Here is an 18,830-nt window from a genome sequence, read left to right on the forward strand (position 1 = left end):
GAGGCGATCGCGGCCCGGACGGCGGGCACCTTCAGTGTCGGTGACGAGATCACCCTGGCGGATGTGTGCTTGGTGCCCGCGGCGTGGAGCGCGGCGAGATGGGGAGTTGATATTGCCGCGTATCCGACCATTGCTCGCGTCGTGAAGAGGATGGAGGAGGAGGAGGCGGTGAAGAGGGCGCATTGGAAGAATCAGCCTGATACGCCGGAGGAGTTTCGCATTCAGTCATAGTCATGACTGGATTGGTTGGCATTCCTGTATGGAAAAAAAAAAGGGGGGGGAATGGATTTGTTGTTTGTGGTTGTGGTATGATCTCCTATAAGAATTCCATTAGTACAGTACCGTACCTGTTATCTGCATATCCGGAAAGGGAAGTATTGTTTGCATTGCAACTGCAATGGTTTGAACGGTTATTAAATCGGAAAGGTTTTTTTTTTCATTATTTTACGCCACTCTATAGCATGGGTATAAGTATATCCAGCTGGTGTACAGCACGTGCCCTATCTATCCAACTATACCAGCTACCAGTTATGGTATTATACCAACCTTCTCTGTAGAAAGGAATCAGCCTTGAGAGTACCTAAGTACTACTTACTAATGACTCTTCCCATCCACTTATTGCTCTTCTATTGCCCATTTTTAGTTCGAGGAGATTACTTATTATTTAACTATAATAAAGGGATAGAAGAGGGATTAAGCTGTTGTCGAAGATTAAGAGAGAGATCATATTGTAAGGTCAACAACTGCTCTACTAGAAAGAATAAGAACGATGGAGGAAGAATAGAAAGATAGGCTTTTTATAAGCCAAAAACTCCCATGTTTTTGTAGATTTCCATTACCTTCCTGTTGCGGGTACCTGCAGGCTTCACAGCCAGATCGCAAGATCCCAGAACGCCAACACCATCTATATGACATCAAATATATAGAATGAGAAGATATTATATGTCTCTAATAACTGCCTCACCCCCGTAAGGGTAATACCACTAAGTAGGATTAATAAATAATAGTTTTAAACTAGGTTAGAATTATAATCAATGGCTTTGTTATTAATTCTTATTAGATAAGTATATTAGATAGGTAGGATAGCAAAGACTCAAGGACATTTATTATTAATGACTTATTGCTTGCCTTGAGCATAGAAGCAACAACAATAAGTGACTATAGAAGCAATGTTATATAATCAAATTAGAAGGGGGGTTGCTTTGATTCGTGCTAGTGGCAACCGGGTCATGGAAGGGGGGAAGTCGATTCGATTGTAAGGAGCTTATCTATATAATATGGACTACTAGGCCCCGGTATTGCATTGAGGTGCGAGCTCATTGCTGGAGGGTTATTATAATAAATGATAGCTGGAGGATCCGCGATTTCCCGCCGTGGTTGCTTGTCCATGGCAAAATAATTCTTCCAGGATGACACTTCATCGTCTAGGTATCTAGGTGAGATATCTATGCGTGAGTACGGAGTAGAAAAAGTACGTGATTAGGTGGAAATAGTATGTGTTCTACAGTCGAATTGTACAGAGTAACCCGCATTAGGTAGGTAGCAAAGCGGGATATCGGCACGATAACCCTCAAGTTAGGCATCTACGAGCTCCAGACTGTCTGCGGGTAATTTGATAATTTAATTGACTCGATTAATGGCCTCTGAAGGTTGCAAATGCTGTCGAAATTTGGGGTAGCACTCTGCACGCGTGGACGCGCATTCATTGCCCCTGTGTACGGCAGATGTTACCCTCCAGGAAGGCCGTCTTCTCCGCATACCCCAATTCAACGGACCTTGAAAACAATCTCGACGAACAGGTCTGTGCGCTTCCGGATCGACAGGGGTTGTCCAATTATTGACCATCCTCCATTCTACATTATCACTTCTATCGCACGATACAACCCAATGATAAGGCCACCATCATGTCCCTCATGCATAATCCATATGCATCCCTTCCATCGCTACCGGACTTGCAGGGATCGGCAGCTACCCCGGTTGAGAAACCTTTCCATTCCAGAACAATGATTGAATTATTACATCCCTTGCTAATCATGGCCGAACGAAGGGCATCGTCCTCTCTAATACGGAGTACTTAATACTCTCTCTCCCACCACTCCGCAAAGCGGGGAGACATCTTCGTTCTTTCGTTCTCTAGTCGTTCTTTTCCAGTCGCTCGTTACCTGCCATCATGTTGCGATGCCGTATTCTCCTGTCGCTCGCTCTCTTCTTCAGTCGCTCCTTCGCTGCTGGCAATAGCAGCACTTCGTACGATGTCTTTCAATATGTCGATCCTTTAATTGGAAGCGCCAATGGAGGTGAGTATTCCCGTTCCTACTGACTCTCGGCTGCGATCTTACCTTTCACAGGCAACGTCTTCCCTGGCGCGTCTCTCCCTTATGGCATGGCCAAGGCTGTCGCCGACACCAACTCGGACAGCAACCAAGGAGGCTTCACCCTCGATGGTAGCAACATCACCGGTTTCTCCACCATGCACGATTCCGGCACCGGGGGTAATCCCTCGCTGGGAAACTTCGCCCTCTTCCCGTATACGAGCTGCGTGAACGATACCGTCGACGGCTGCGTGTATCCAAAGAAGGCCAGACCAATTTCCTATGTCAATGGCTCTGTCAATGCGAGTCCCGGATACTTTGGCATCACCTTGAGTTCTGGCATTCACGTCGACATGACCACCGCCCAGCATACCTCCCTCTTCCGCTTCCAGTTCCCGGACGCTGAGTCCTCCAGCCCGCTGATCCTGATGGACCTGACGGACCTGTCAGACTCGAGGCAGGACAATGCCACCATCGCGGTGGATGAATCGACAGGCCGTATGACCGGCAGCGGCCGGTTCTTACCCAGCTTCGGAAGCGGTGACTACGTGCTCTACTTCTGCGCGGACTTTAAGAGCTCATCCAAGCTGCGTGACAATGGCATCTTTGTGGATTCCCGCGCCAGTGCCGACGTGAAGCAACTCAAGATCTCCCGGAGTATCAATGGGTATCCGTTGCCAGTACGTCTCCCACGCCTCCCCATGCCATAGACATCCTTCCCATGCTGACAACCGCCAGGGCGGAGCATTCGTCCGATTCTATGCTCCACCCGACAACACGATTCTCGCTCGAGTAGGGGTCAGCTTCATCAGCAGTGACCAAGCCTGCTCCAACGCGGAATCTGAGATCCCGGACTTCGACTTTGATTCCACTCATTCTGCGGCAATCAGTATCTGGAGGGAGAAACTCAGTCCGATTCGAGTGTCCCGGGAGGGAGTGAACTCGTCCATGCTCACCAACTTCTACAGTAGCATCTACCGGACTATGATCAACCCTCAGGACTATACGGGTGAAAATCCCCTGTGGCAGAGTTCGGAGCCATATTTTGATTCTTTATATTGGTAGGAATAATCTGTCCGTCTACGCATCCCCAGCTAATCTTATCTAGTATTTGGGATCTATTCCGCTCGACACTTCCTTTCCTGAGCATTATTGATCCTTCCACTGTCACACGGATCATTCGTTCCCTGATCGACACGCAGCAGCATCTGGGATGGCTGCCGGACTGCCGCATGTCGTTGTGCAAAGGTAGGCGAAATTGCCGATGGCTCCCATTTCATTCATCTCACTTATCCGTGATAGGATTCACTCAAGGTGGCTCCAACGCGGACAACGTGATTGCCGACGCCTTCGTGAAAGGATTGACCGACGGCATTGACTGGGAGGCTGCCTACGCAGCGGTCCAAAAGGACGCCGAGGAGGAGCCGTACGACTGGTCGAACGAGGGCCGTGGAGGCCTTCTCAGCTGGAAATCGCTCCACTACATCCCCGTGCAGGACTTTGACTACTTGGGATTCGGGACCATGACACGAAGCATCTCGCGCACGCTCGAGTACAGTTACAACGACTTCGCCATTTCGCAGATCGCGCGGGGACTCAACAAGACCGCCGACGCGGAGAAGTATGAGGCGAACTCGGGCTACTGGCAGAATTTGTTCAAAAAGGACCAGACGTCCTACCTCAACGGGACGAACACTGGCTTTGTCGGGTTCTTTCAGCCCAAGTATTTGAATCAGACATGGGGGTTCCAGGTAAGATGACTCGGGTACTAGCATCTTCGTGCTTATTATTGATATTAATTAGGATCCACTTACCTGTTCGAACATTGACACCAGTGGGAGAGATTGCTCGCTCCAGAACGACGGTGCCGAAACGTTCGAATCCAGCATTTGGGAATATCAATTGTAGGCCAATCCCCCTGCCATCGCTTGCAACTACTTGCTGACCAGCCAGCTTCGTGCCACATGATATGGCTACTCTGGTTACCCTGCTAGGGGGCCCGTCGCAGTTTGTCCGTCGCCTGGACTACCTCCACGACCAAGGCATCACCTATATTGGCAATGAGCCCGCATTTCTGACGGTCTACCAATACCACTACGCCGGCCGTCCCGCCAAATCGGCCCTCCGCGCGCACTTCTATATACCGTCATACTTCCAGCCCACTCCGGACGGACTGCCCGGAAACGACGATTCCGGCACGATGGGGTCTTTCGTGGCCATGTCGATGATGGGCCTGTTCCCGAACCCGGGCCAGAACGTGTACTTCATCACGCCGCCGTTCTTCAAGTCTGTCGAAATCAAGTCTCCCCTGACGAACCGCACGGCCACCGTGCGCGTGCAAAACTTTGACCCGACGTACCGCAACGTCTACATTCAATCCGCCACGCTAAATGGCCAGCCGTATACGAAGAACTGGATTGACCACAGCTTCTTCACGGAGGGGAAGGAGCTTGTTCTCGTCCTGGGCCGCAATGAGAGTACCTGGGGAACCCGACCGGAGGACCTGCCCCCGTCGTTGTCGACCAGAGGAGGGGTCAATTTGCAAGAGAGGTGGACCTTCGATGACGCTCCCGCTGACTTCGGGAAGAGGAGCCACATCAGGGACCATTTGGGCTATCATGCGCGAGCATTGGGGAGTGGGAAGCATTTTGATATATACTCATAGTGTTGGATTGGTGTAGGTCAATTGGATGTTGTAAAGCGGGTGCTGCTCAGGATCTTCTATATAACAGTCCATATATATGTAGCGCTCTGTATAGTATATATCTAATGATATAGCTTAGTGGTCAATCTATGGGCTGATTCATCACCGAATTGAATTTTATAATCGTATTGCCGTAGAGCTGGACGACGAACGGTATGTTGACAGCAGGTATACGGGAGCGGTCCGTGCACTCGGAAATCAACGGCTATTTGAACTCTCCGCCGTCCGCATCAATCATGGAAACAAATCCAACCAACGCAACCGGTGGAGGGCAGCGGAGGATGGCACATGGGCCTATAACGATCGCTGGTGATAGGAAATGGACATTTTGAGGCCGCCCGGGCGGCGCGCAGCGGGAAACCGGGAGTTCCAGCGCGCGTACAAAGCGTGCCTGTCGTGCCGGCAAAAGAAGGCACGATGCGATCTCGGTGGCGGCGCCAATGGCATCCCCGCCGGACCGCCGTGTGCCCGCTGTCGCAGGGAGCAGAGGCAGTGCGTGTTTAGCGAGAAGAGGTCGTGGGCGAGGACGAAGAAGGGTAAGCTGTCATGGACAATGTATCTTTTTTTTTTTAATCTGAGAAGAACGCCAGTTGATAATTCGCTGCAGCCGATTCGGATCGTCGCGAGTCTATCACAAGTCCAGATCGCACCCGCAGTGATCGATCTACTCAGCTGGATATATCCAGTTCGGAGACGTCAGGAATTGGTAACCGTACATTTGGCCAGGATGCTGCTCCTTCGTCCATTCACAATACCAGCCCCCCCTCTCAACGCTCTCATGGAGGGCCCTCCGCTCCGACTGGTCTGACGAGCTCCATGATGCGCACCGTCGTCTCCAGCGGTAACGACGCGCTGAACCTCTTATTCGAAGCAGCTGCTCATACCAATACGCAGAATAGCCATCTGGAGCCTAGGGACTCTAGGACCCAGAATGATTATCGCCCTGCAGTACGCAATATCCAAGCCTCAGGGACAGCAGTCGCGGTTGGCACCAGTCCGGCAGCACCGGCAGCAGTCGAAATTTCCAATCCAAACCGAGATGTACTGAACGTGTGGGAGTCATGTCGTTTTGTCAAGATGGGATTGTTTACTGCGAAAGAAGCTATCACTTACGTTGACCTGTGAGCAGATATCACCTGACGTGCGTGAAGTTAATGCTGACTCTCTTCAGGTTCTTCCAGAACTTGTCCCCTTTATCGCCCATCTTGACCAGTTTCTACTCGAGTCATCAGAATCATCGCCTGCTAGTCACGCATGAACCCGTCCTCTGCTGTACGATACTCATGATTTCATCCCGCTACCATGTGCTGCCTGGGATCGGCGGTGCCTCCCGGAGCTTCTTCATCCACCACCGGTTATGGCAGCACTGTCAGAATCTCATCATGCGCGTTATCCTGGGCCAAGAAAAGTCCTCCAAATGCAACACTCGCACGGTCGGGACCATCGAGGCGTTGCTGCTGATGTCCGAATGGCATCCCCGCTCTCTTCATTTCCCGCCGGAGAGCGATGGCTGGGACTCGGATTTGACCGTCACCACGCCGGCAGAGACATCTGATGCGGACTGTTCCTCGTCTTCGTCAAATCGCTGGCTGGAAGATGTCATCGAACCGGCACGGAGGTCTGACCGAATGTCGTGGATGCTCCTAGGCTCAGCCTTTTCCCTTGCCCATGAGCTGGGGATTTTCGAGACGGAGGAGCGTGGCAGAAGCGCGTCGACGGCGGAGGTCGAAGCCCTCGCTGAGCAGAACAAGCTCCGCAAGCAGCGCGTACAACAACTGCTCTACGTGTACATTAACCAGCTCTCCTCGCGGATCGGGTGCATGTCGCTCATGCCGCAGAGTCTGAACCACGCCATCGCAGGCGGTCTGTGGACGTCTCCTGCCGCAGGGGACAAATCGGGAGGAGATGAATGGCTGACGTTCATGGAGTCATGGATGGATCTGACGAAGCTGACAAGGTCGGTCAACGACATGTTCTTCCCATCGGCGTCGTTTGCGAAACAGCAGTGGCTCAGTGGGCGGTATATCGGGCTGTTGGATCATTTTCGTCCGTTGTTGAATCAGTGGAAACAAAGACATCTTGAGTCGCATGGTATGTTGTCTTTCTTTCTTTCTTTCTTTTTAAAAAGAAAAAAAAATTGGGTGGTCTATTCCATGTTTGTGTGTGTATATCAAAGGGCTACTGGTCTGGCTGCAACTTGCTAACTGCACAGCTCTCAACACCAACTTCCACAACATCCTCTTCATCGAATACCACTACGTCCGAGTCTTTACCTACTCCTTCGGCATGCAGGCGGTCGTAGAACGGGCCCTCGCCGACGACAACAGCAACGGGGACGACATCCGCCCCGTAAACATCGACACAATCGACTACGAGTTCATCCAGGAAGTCATCGACGGCTGCTGTCAGATCCTGAAGAAGGTGATCGACCTGGCGGCCGCCGATACGCTACGCTTCTCGCCCGTGCGCATCTTCCTGCGCGTGACGAGCTCGTCCATCTTCCTGCTCAAAGCGCTCAGTCTGGGGGTGCGCCATGCAAAACTGCAGGAGTCGCTGGACGTGCTGGACAGAAGCATCCAGGCGTTGCGGTCCAATATCCTCGACGACGTGCATCTGGCGTCCCGCTATGCGATGCTCCTCGAGGTGCATGTCTCCCGGTTGCGGCGCAACTTGGTCGCTTCGTGCTCGAAGCCGGCTGGAATGAGCATGAGCGTGAGTCACAGCCACAGCCATAGCACGACCCGGCCGTCGTCGACTGGACCAGCGCCACTGCAGCTGCAGCAGCCAAGAAGCAGAACTGGAAATGGGGAGCAGCAAGCCGAAGAGCAACCCTCCGTAACAACCTTCACCGCACCATCCTCATCCACAAACGAGAACAACACCAACACCACCACCACTGGCATCAGCAGCAGGGTTGTTGATGATGAGGAGGACTGGCTCTTCTCCCTCCCGTTCGATCCTTCCATGGCACCATTCGGTCCCGGGGGAGGCCAGTTTTCTGGCTTTGAGGGAGGAACGCTGGACTTTATTTGGAACTTGCCTGGCTAAACACCACCCTACATCTTACTATATATATATGCATAGTTGAACGTTCGTGAAACGTATTATATGTAATGTACCTGTTATAGACGTGATGATAGGATCTCATGATATAACCATAGATCTATTCATTGATGAATATCAAGAATTTTCTTTTAGACGAAATAGAATAAGATGGGAAGTAGAGACAGGTTCGTGTACAGTACTAGTTATTGGTTTCCTTGCCATAAATAAGTACACTGGAAAATATATTGCTGGAAAAAAGAAGTGTTATAATCTAACTGTTTTATTATTTTAAATCACTATGTACTCTGTATACTGTGTAATATTTAAATAGGCCAGGAACTTAACTCTCACTGCGATCGGTTAGGGTTTTCAGTTATTTTATCAGTTATTTTTTCAGTTATTTTTGCACCATTTTTGAATTCTTCTTTCAATTTTTAATTTTTGTTAGACTCTTGGCACTGATAAGCCCGGTCCCGGCGGTGAGACATAGTGTGACGTCCCCGGAAGCGGTCCTGCTCTGACGGCGGTGGAAAATGCACATGCCAGATATCAGCTAAGTGCAAGCTGCTTTTGACAGGTCCTCTGATCTGCCAGACAGCTAATTATTTCGACGGCCAAGGATGATGGCCCTGTTAGATTACGATTCACACGAATAACGTCGTCTCATCTCGTCTCCGGAATGACCCATTCCTTGCCATCCCCTTCATTTACGCAGCATCGTCGAGAGAGTCATCCGTCGTCCAAACAACCTCACGAACTGCACCCAGATGTACCGTCTCATTGCGCGTCTGACACTGAACCACAAGTCGCTGCGAAACCTTTTTCCGACGACACGGACGGACGTCATGCTAGAGCGAGCGGTCATACGGGTCAGCATATGATGTCGCCGGCAGAGATCAATGGCGATACTAGTCGCGATAAGGGAGACTCCAGCCAGTCTTCCAGACATGCGCTTGCAGATTTAGGCTCCGGACCTAATGGCACCGTATCGATGGTGGATAAGGAAGGCGGGCCAGAGCAGATGCAGAATGGAGACACTCAGCTTGAGTGGGACAAACTCGCGTCGTCACTGAAAGAGGGCCGGAATGGCGAAGAGACATTGAAGAACGGAGCTGGATTGCATCAACCAAACGGGTCTGCAACGAGCAGCGTTTCCACAGAACCTTCCCCACGACGAGGTCAACAGGACAAGGTCTTGAAACTGTCGCCTGCCAAAATGGAGGAGCTGATGTCTTCCCCTGACTCGATTCCTGTTCGCACGATATCTAAGGAATTCGATCAAGACGGGAAAATAGAGACGGCAGCTCAGTCCTTGCTATCACTACAGACCACCCCCGAGAGTCCCAAGAAGACGCCTCGGAATCAGGCGAAATCCAGAAGCAGCAAGACCATCCACCTTGACGACCCTCCCAAGTTCCTCGTGTCTGAAAATGGCCCGTCGTCTGCTCCGGTCCGACATCGAGCTCAGTCGTCTCGCATAGTCTCAAGTCCGGTTGTTCGTTCCCGGCGAAATTCTGTCGGCAACGAACCACGCTTGGCTCAGAACTCGACGACACGGTCAAAGCCAGATCGGCCGAATCACATCGATCTCGAGGCGAGAAATAACCTCGCTCCCTCCCAAACTGCTGACCCTGTTCCTTCACCTATGCCTCCGTCCATCCCGCTCCCGCCCCTATCGATTCCTACGTATCTGCAATTGGAACTATCCTCTTCTCGTCCGTCTCCGTTGTACATTCACCGTTCTGTGACGAGCGACTTTCCTTACGAGTCTTCCCGCGTCAAAATTGAGCGGCTTCTGAATTTCCTCCTGCTTCCACCGGCTTTGGAGCGGGTGCTGTTGTTTGGCACTATGGCATGTCTTGATGCATGGTTGTATTCTTTTACGATCCTTCCCTTACGTTTTGTCAAGGCCCTGTATATTTTGATTACGTCTTGGGTCATCAACTTGAGTGCGGAAATCCGGTTTATCAGCGGTTTCATTGTCAAGGGCGTCGGACGGGTATGGCGGAGAAGGAGGACCCTGCCGGGGCAACAACGAGGAGATACCCGATCTGTCTCAGGCAACTCGACCGCTACAGCAGCCGCCGATCGAGATGCCCGGAGCAGATCCAGCACTGCTCGACCGGAAGGAAACCGGCGTTCTCGACAGTCCGTGTTTCAGAAGCATCGCAGACAAAAATCAATACCCTCTGCGTTGTTGCCAAATGATAAAGCCGATATTCTGAAAGGCTTCTTGATGATCGCCACTTGTCTCGTTCTCATGCGTTTCGATGCGAGTCGGATGTACCACTGGATTCGAGGGCAGGCTGCCATCAAACTGTACGTCATCTACAACGTCCTCGAAGTCAGCGACCGCCTCCTGTCCGCAATTGGGCAGGACGTTCTGGAGTGTCTTTTCTCCCGCGAAGCGCTGGAACGAAAGCCAGATGGTCGCAGCAAGGTCCTTCGGCCGTTCTGGCTGTTCATCCTCGCCCTCGCCTATACCGTTCTCCACGCGACGTCGCTCTTCTATCAGGTCATCACGCTCAACGTAGCGGTCAACTCGTACTCGAACGCTCTGATCACCCTTCTCCTGTCCAACCAGTTTGTCGAGATCAAATCGACCGTCTTCAAGAAATTTGAGAAGGAGAATCTGTTCCAGTTGACCTGTGCAGATGTGGTTGAACGATTCCAGCTCTGGCTGATGCTGATCATCATTGGCTCCCGGAACATTGTCGAAACCGGGGTGTTTAGTTCCTGGGGCAGCTTGGGCGGGGGCCTGAGAGATCAGGCCGCTGCCAGCACGAACAGCACGCCTCTGTCGACATCTCCCCGGACTTCGTCGTCCATCCTTCCCCAGTCGTTCACGCTCTTCCCATCGTCTCTCCTGAGCTCGTTGAGCGGCGCGAACTCCATTCTGCCTACTCTCGCCCAAGTCCTCGGTCCGTTTATGGTGGTGTTGGGATCGGAGATGCTGGTGGACTGGCTGAAACACGCATACATCAACAAGTTCAACAACACGCGGCCGGCCATCTATGGCCGGTTCCTGGACGTGCTGGCCAAGGATTATTACACCAATGCTTTCGCGGACCAGAACCTGACCCGTCGCCTGGGTTTGCCGATCATTCCGTTGGCGTGCCTCTTCTTCCGGGTGTCGGTCCAGACGTATCAGATGTTCCTGACCTCCTGGCTGCCCCAGCATCCGTCTCCGACGCCAAATACCACGTCTCTGTCGTCGATCCATCAGCATTACTCATCCCGACCGTCTCCATCCCCGTCTCCATTCAGCTTGAAGACAGCCATTCCCTCGTCCGTCAATCGCCTCTCGTCTCTCTTCAGCTCCGTCATCAACAATGCCCTTCCATCGCCGGCACGCTCCATTCCAGTGTTTACTGTGACCCTCGTTCTGACTGGCTACGTCATCCTCCTCCTCGTGAAACTCCTCATGGGCATGCTCCTTCTCTCGTATGCACGGGCTCGGTACAAGGCGATGAAAGAGCGGGAACGAGAGCAGTTTTTCGGGGGTGGTCAGAAGTCATCACAGCCGCATGGCCGCGAGCATATCGTCGAGGGTGGCCGACGCGTCGGCGGCTGGGGCGTGGTCGAAGTAGACGACGACAAGAGGCGCTGGATCTACGCCGACGACCCGGAAGGGTTGCGGAAGCTGAAGCAGCGAGAGGAGCGGGACAAGAATCCCAAAGATAGCGGACCGGCATTGGAGGGGGTGAATCGATACGATATGGTCGCGAAGCGAATCTGGTAGTTTTCTCATCGATGTAAATGTAAATGCATCTGCGCGTTGTACGACTATCTCTTTGCATGTACTGTATACTATATAGATTATACGAACATACGACTTTCTCATTCTGTCATTGTCACGATCATACTGTATTTCAGTGATGTATACACCTCTCGATCTGACGACTCTTCACCAATCCAGTTAGTTGACTTGCTCCGAATGATCCTGTGAGATTCGAAAGAATATCCGGAGAGTACGAAAGAGGTCGTCGACAATAGCGACTATTCGATTCGACAGACACAACAAGCAGAGAAGTAAGTGAGTTGTGAGTAGTGAGTAGATTACGTCACGACGCAAGCAGTCATCCGAGGTAATCAATGCTGTGTTGCGGGTGGATGGATACAGGATACAGGCTGATAGAGGCCTACTCGTTTGTCTAGCAGTCCTGATTTTTTCCACCATCGCCGTCTGCTTTGTCTCGTTTTCTTCTAGGTCGGCTCTTGGAGTGTTGTTTGTTAGTCAGTAAGTCAGTCAGTCAGTCAACCAAGCCATATCACTCGTCCTCGTCTCCTCCCGGTTATCTGCGTTGACAGAGACACGTAGCTTTTCTATCAAGTATGCACGACTTCCCCAACTGTGCACAGACTGCATATATTATTCATTCATATCGATGATGTATATTGATGATGTATGTACCAACTGATCCGAACGCATGTTAGACTCTGGGGAATGGACTCCGTACTCCGGGATTCACTCACTTACTCCACGTCGTCGACGACTCGACCTGCGAAAACCCGAGGAACGTCGTTAGTTATGTAGGCGGATCTTAAGATCATTTTTTTCCCGGGAAGTGTGCTCGGGACTTGAGTAGTCAATAAATCAATAAGACTCCATACTCTGTAGTGACAGTACCGGTCAGTAGTAGGCTGGTAGCTGCTTCTGAAGAATCCCATCGGATCTGTATCCGTTGATCCCTTCTCTTTGTCTGGGGTACATACATGTAAGCCTAACGCCCAACCTGCAGGCTGGCAGGGTGCATGTCGTCGGCATCAAAATTTTATGAGTCGATTTCCTCGAGTTATGCGCACTCTATGTACGGAAATAAATAAACAAACGGTGAGCTTGTGCCCCACCCCGTCCGGATGGCGCCCTTTTTTTCGTTTCCTGTCGGACCGGCCCGGGGATCCGTCAGTCGCCATGAGGAAAAAAGCTTTTGATTTGACTTGACGAGACGTTCCTGAATGAGGGACAGACAGGACGGTGATGACAATGATAATGGCTCCACGGGAGATCCGGTCCTGTGACCTACTCCGTATGGAGCCAGTTTCTGTCTTCTCCGCCATCGTCATCTCCACCCCTCTTTGTTCGTTCTCCACGTCCTTCCTTCCACAAGAAGGCGGGCTTGCGTCTGGCGCCGTGGACAGCTGGACTTGGACTCGAATTTCAGCAATTGTCAGCCATCCAGCCGAGGAATTCCCCTATTGAACAGACGAACAGACCGAGAAACGCCGAATCCCGAATCCCCATTCCACAGCGCTCCTCTTGTGAACAAGTGAATTCCAATTCAGCAGGCCTGCATTCTTGATTGTCAGAGGTGATGATTGCCTGATTGGGAATGGCGATTCTGGCTTCGATGGGCTATATAATGGTGGTCCTTCGCGATGGCAAGATGGGGACTTGAATTGGATGCTCAGATGCTCTTTAGATGCCGTTTAAGCTCTCGGGAACCCCACTGCACTCGCCAGACAAGACAGAAGAGAGGAGAAGCCGGCAGACATAAATCAAGACAGACAGACAGACCCTTGTTCTTTCGTCCTGCCTTCGCGTTCACTTGAAGTTTTCAGACGGGTGACACACAGACTAAAAAGAAAGAAATCTAAAGAGAAGGAGATAACAAAAGAAGAAAAGAAACCATGCCCGCCACCCAAGAGAATAATCAAGAGATATATCTCCTCCAGCGCGACAAGGTGGAGTCTGCCCGGTACGTGTGCCAATTTTTGCGACTGCAACCCTGATAGGTCCCTGGCTAACACCCTGGTCAAGCCTCAACGAGCAGCACAAATTCCTTGTCAAGCTCTGTGGAGGAAATGCCATCCACGAGTCCATTCCCAAGGACCAGTTGTTTTCGATTGCGGACGTGGCGACGGGGACGGGGTGAGTCGAAGAACCAGTCGATGTTGCCAGAACCCTGGTCCTGGATATACATCGATTGCTATCATTTGTCGGGACGAAACTAACTGTGTCAACAGCGTCTGGCTCGCCGACGTCAAGAACCAGCTCGAGGAAAAATATCCCTCCGACACGCCGCGCTACTACCACGGCTTCGACATCTCCGATGCCCAGTTCCCTGCCGAGGGCGATCGCGGCTCTATCAAGTATTCCGTGCATGACTGCCTGCAGCCGTTCCCGGCCGAGCATCACGGTCGCTATGACCTCGTTCACGTCCGGCTGCTGGTCGCTGCCATCCGGGAGAAGGACTACAAGGTGATTGTGGAGAATCTGGTGCCGCTGTTGAGTAAGCAAGCCCTTCTACCGTACATTTGAGCATCATCACGATAGCTGTCATCTTGATCTGGTGCAACTCTACTATTCTGTACGTTGCTAATTAAGGACTTAGAACCCGGCGGCTACATCCAATGGGAAGACATCGACCTAGTCTCCTTCACGGACGCGGTGAAGAACCAGCACCCGGACACGCCCTACCTGGAGACGCTGAACCTCGTCTTCGGCGCCCAGATCAGTCTCGGCGCAAGCCCGCACGTGCCGGAGACGGTCTACCAAGCCATGAAGAGCGCCGGCCTGCACGACGTCGTCAAACACGACTACCACACGGCGGACTACCCGGCCATGGCGTCGACGACGCAGACGTGGGTGTACAAGGTGCTCCACTCGCTGACCCCGACGGTGTTGCTGCGCACGAAGCAGGTGGCCGACGAAGAGGCGGCGAAGCGGGAGGCCAAGCGGCATATCGAGAATGTGCGCAAGGCGTTTTTTGATGATGGGGTGGTGCCGAATGGGGCGTTGGGGTTGGTTGTTGGGAGGAAATTAGTCGATTTAAATTGAAATTTTGACTTAAGTAAATAAGCAGGCAATGAATGGATATGTATGACATGACATTGTATGTAATCAATAAATCAGCTCCTGGATAGTTGAATTGATTGAATTGATTGACCGTCACTAACTACACATCAAGATGTCCATCCATATCCATCCATCCAGCTATATCTATAACTTTCTGTCCTGGCACGAACGAATGAACAACTCACTTACTCTTATTGTTCTTACCGTTGATAACGTAAAAGAAGAAGACGAAAAAAAAAAGAAAGAGAATCCCATCATTTCCGCTTCTCTCAGCTTTCTGAATGATTTAGATAGATACTCTGGTTTGAACTGATCAATTGAGTTTGTGACATCTATTACATTGCTTGGTTTGTAGGTAGGTAGGTAGACAGGTAGATAGATAGATGAATAGATATCATCAATTGGAATGAAGTTGAAGGGGTATGACGGAAACAAAAAAAAAAGAACACACAAAACAGACGCCGTATTATGTTCCCTTCATTTCCTTTCCTATATATGCTGTCTATATTCTTCCTCTCTCTCTCTCCAGGATGTTCAGTTCGATCTGGTTCGGATCTCTCTTATCTTGAAAACCGGGATGAACAGTCATTAATTCCTCACTCCTTCCCATTCTCCGCTGCTGCTGCTGCAGTCGCCCTTCCATTGGTAGCTACTGCTACTGCTTCTGCTGCCTGCTCTTCTGCGGCAACTTCTCAAACACCCAGCGGAAGATCTCGCGGCTTTTGTACAGATTCACCACCCGCAGCCGCTCGTTGTCCAGGTGCGCGTTGTCGCTCGCCTGGCCGCACGGCAGGTTCGCTGCCGGCGCAGAGAATTCTTTCTCTAGGAAGCGGATTGTCGGGATGGAGCCGCCTTCGCGGATGTAGATCGGTTTGATGGGGGTAGATCGTGCAGAAGCAGCGGCAGTGGCGGGTGGGGAGGAGGGCGAGGCTGAGGGACAACGCGAGTTCTGTTGCGAACCGTTGGCTGCGATGGCGGGAACTGGTGTTGTTGAAGGTGAGGTCGAGGAGGAAAGGTGGTGGTGATCGTCAGAGACGGTGTTTCCGCTCGAGTTGCTACTGGTCAGAGTCGACGATGTCGGTACCGTCGCCGCACTCGACGCCGACTTCTTCCTCAGCGCCTTTTTCGTCGTGGACGACGAAATAATCCGGTCGATGTGCGAGGCAATGCTATCAGACGAGTCGGTGCGCAGCAATTCCGCACCTCCAGGTCGGCCCGCGCCAGACCGGTCCTGCAGGAGCGGGTAGTTGTGCCGTTTGCCGTCGTTGTCGGGCGCCCATGCTGCCGTGATGGCTTCCGCCAGCGTCTCGAAGATCTCGTTCTCAGGGTCCCCCAGCCACGGGTCAGACTTGCCCGTGATCTCGACAGTCAACTCGTTCTGCGAGTCGAGCAGGTCGAACTGCTCCTGTGCGTACGCCGTCAAGGCGGCCGCCACTTCGTCCGCGTCTTGATTAGGAACGATTCGGACGGAAAGACTCGCCTTCGCCCGGCGAGAGATGGTAGTTCCAGAATTCTTGTTACTGGGGACTTCGACCGAGTGAATGGTCAGAGATGGCTCCCGCCATCGGTACATGAGAGACTTCGTAAACGCTTCCCGGTCTGGGATCTCGGGATGATGAGGAAGGAGGGCCTCCGCAATCGCATCGTACCGTTGCTCCTCGGCCTTGGTCAACCCAAGCACGCGGTCGTGAAAGCCAGGAAAGTTGATTTGACCTTTGCGTCCGACCAGACTAGCCAGCAGTAAGGAAAGATCTTTCAGCGGCTCGTCCAACAGCGCACTGCCATCGATGCCGCTGTGAAGGTCCGGATGGTCGCTCGTCACGATCAGATTGGCGTGGACCACGCCCCGAAGTCCATACGTCAAGCACGGGATGTGGTCATCCAGCCAGTAGCTGTTGGCCAGCAACACCCAGTCCACGTTTCCAATCAGATCTTTGTGCTCGCGCACGGTTTCTTGGAACCCTTGCGATCCGGACTCTTCCTCGCCTTCGATCAGGAAAACCACGTCACAAGCCAGTGTCTTCTTCCGGGCCAAGTCAGCCGCCGCGTACAGCGCCGCCAGAATGGGCCCTTTGTTGTCAGAAACGCCCCGTCCATACAGAAACCCATTGATCGAGGTAAGATGGAATGGGTCCGTTCGCCATTTCGGCCTATTTGTATCCGCTCCCACCACGTCGTAATGGCCGTAGAACAGCAGTGTTTTAGGCGTCGACTGAGGGGCAGAAGCAGAAAACCTTGCGTAAACGATCGGGTTAGTATCAGCGCCCGTCGGTAGGAGCTTCGTCTTGGCGCCCAAGTAATTGCAATGGCGACGAAGGAATGCAGCGCCCTGGTTGCATTCGCCTGCAAACTTCGGGCTCGACGAAATCGTCTTGAACGAGACGAACTTGGCCAAGCTGTTGACCATCTCGTCTGGAGGATGTCAGTCTGCGCATCTCACTATATAAATGATGAATACGCACCATTCCCGATCGGTTGGATCTCTAATTGCGCCGGATGGTCCGTCAGGTCCCAGATGGCAACACTGTTGTCATTCCCTCCGGTTGCATAGATGCGCCGGTCTTTAAAGACGCCTGCAGCTGATGCCAACATGGTACCGTCATGAGCCTTCCAGGATCCGATCTCTTCAAACTTGGAGTTGAATTTCTGAGAGCAAAACATTAGAACTACTCACTCGACAGTCAAATGGATACACGTACCTTGACAACTCCATGCGAGTCTCCGCTAATGGCGATCCCCTTGACGATGTCAATCGCCCAGAGGTCCCCCTGATGCTCTGTGATCTGCTTCACCAGTTGATGCGAGTCCAGATTCCAGATATTCAAAGCTCCGCCCTCGAGACCACAGTAGAGCAGAGGACCTTCCACCGCGAGAGACAGCACCGCATCGCTGCCATTATCAAGCTTGGCCCATTGGACAGGGGCCCCGTTCGTCCCCATGCCCAGGCGCCAGAGCTTGACGGTCCCGTCTCCGGAACCAGTCAACAAGACCTCTTCGGATGGGTTGGACTCGACCAGGCCGCGAACGAGGATCATGCAGTATACATATCCATGGTGGGAGAACAGTCGATGATGGTCCCGTTTGAAAGTCAGGGCCTTGCCCTCGTGACGGGGAGGATGCTCGCCCCCAGAATTCGAATCCTCTGGACGGGGATTGACACTGCCACCGGGACCCCGGGAGTCAAAGAACCGGTGTGTGCGCTTTGACGGATGCACATTGTTCGCAAGAGAAGCTCCTTCGATGGTTGACAAGTTGCACCACTGGCCCTGTTAGAACAAGCTCCTTAAGTCAGAGGTTGGACATTAATACCTGGAGACTCGTATTCTGGCCACCGCAGTAGACCGTCTTTAGATCGGATGAGTAGACCACGGCGAAGATGTCGCCTACGTCGTGATGTGAATAGATTGAATACAGACGCTCAAAGGTCGCCGTCGACCAGACCTGCATGAACTTGTTACTCGACGGTCCTCGTAGACAGTCTGAAAGAAAGGATGACATACACTGACGACGGAATCCCCGCCGCTAGAGAAGAGCAAGCTCCCATCATCGGAGAGATACAGACCCAGGACACTCTCCTCGTGAGCATGGACGGAGAGCACCAGCTCGTACGTCTCCAAGGACCAAGCCTTGGCACGGAATCAGTACCATTTTGATAAAAAAAAAGACATGGAGAATGGCTGAACGCACCACTATATCGCCGCCTTGCAACCCAGCAAAGACGCACTCCTCGTCCAGCGCCAGCGCTAAGACGGAGCGACTGGCTTGCACGCGGTGGCCGATGGCACACTCATTGTGCAGGGTGGCAGGCCCATCGGAGCCGGCGTCGCTCGATCTGTCGCTGCTCGACGAAGAGATGTGCAATTCGACATCGGAGGGGCCATCCGATTCTAAATCATCCATGACGGGTGACTCCTTAGCTTGGGTTCTTTTCTGGAGCAGACGCTGCAGCCCTCTTCAGCGTTGGGCTGAT

General features: G+C 52.2%; 5 protein-coding genes across 5 annotated transcripts; 4 read left to right on the plus strand and 1 right to left on the minus strand.

The window, feature by feature from the left end:
• Positions 1 to 2,170: 2,170 nt before the first annotated feature.
• VTN77DRAFT_3691 (uncharacterized protein) lies at positions 2,171 to 4,977 on the plus strand (the record flags this gene model as incomplete). Its single annotated transcript, XM_069419667.1, has 7 exons — positions 2,171 to 2,297; positions 2,349 to 2,992; positions 3,051 to 3,373; positions 3,421 to 3,560; positions 3,615 to 4,063; positions 4,116 to 4,216; positions 4,266 to 4,977. 7 exons carry the CDS (start codon positions 2,171 to 2,173, stop codon positions 4,975 to 4,977), a joined length of 2,496 nt encoding a protein of 831 aa, XP_069278262.1.
• Positions 4,978 to 5,335: 358 nt separating this feature from the next.
• On the plus strand, positions 5,336 to 8,064 carry VTN77DRAFT_3692 (uncharacterized protein; the record flags this gene model as incomplete). Its single annotated transcript, XM_069419668.1, has 4 exons — positions 5,336 to 5,552; positions 5,624 to 6,137; positions 6,188 to 7,107; positions 7,229 to 8,064. The coding sequence occupies 4 exons, from the start codon at positions 5,336 to 5,338 to the stop codon at positions 8,062 to 8,064; spliced, it is 2,487 nt and encodes an 828-aa protein (XP_069278263.1).
• Positions 8,065 to 8,740: 676 nt separating this feature from the next.
• Positions 8,741 to 11,803, plus strand: VTN77DRAFT_3693 (uncharacterized protein; the record flags this gene model as incomplete). Its single annotated transcript, XM_069419669.1, has 1 exon — positions 8,741 to 11,803. One exon carries the CDS (start codon positions 8,741 to 8,743, stop codon positions 11,801 to 11,803), a length of 3,063 nt encoding a protein of 1,020 aa, XP_069278264.1.
• Positions 11,804 to 13,692: 1,889 nt separating this feature from the next.
• On the plus strand, positions 13,693 to 14,842 carry VTN77DRAFT_3694 (uncharacterized protein; the record flags this gene model as incomplete). Its single annotated transcript, XM_069419670.1, has 4 exons — positions 13,693 to 13,760; positions 13,823 to 13,933; positions 14,029 to 14,294; positions 14,397 to 14,842. The coding sequence occupies 4 exons, from the start codon at positions 13,693 to 13,695 to the stop codon at positions 14,840 to 14,842; spliced, it is 891 nt and encodes a 296-aa protein (XP_069278265.1).
• A 673-nt stretch (positions 14,843 to 15,515) lies between these two features.
• VTN77DRAFT_3695 (uncharacterized protein) lies at positions 15,516 to 18,760 on the minus strand (the record flags this gene model as incomplete). The annotated part of the gene is made up of 6 exons (XM_069419671.1): positions 15,516 to 17,272; positions 17,323 to 17,506; positions 17,560 to 18,120; positions 18,170 to 18,301; positions 18,361 to 18,486; positions 18,548 to 18,760. 6 exons carry the CDS (start codon positions 18,758 to 18,760, stop codon positions 15,516 to 15,518), a joined length of 2,973 nt encoding a protein of 990 aa, XP_069278266.1.
• Positions 18,761 to 18,830: the final 70 nt, after the last annotated feature.

This window comes from Rasamsonia byssochlamydoides (assembly GCF_041956645.1).
Source record: "Rasamsonia byssochlamydoides strain NRRL 3658 unplaced genomic scaffold VTN77scaffold_26, whole genome shotgun sequence".
NCBI lineage: Eukaryota > Fungi > Ascomycota > Eurotiomycetes > Eurotiales > Trichocomaceae > Rasamsonia > Rasamsonia byssochlamydoides.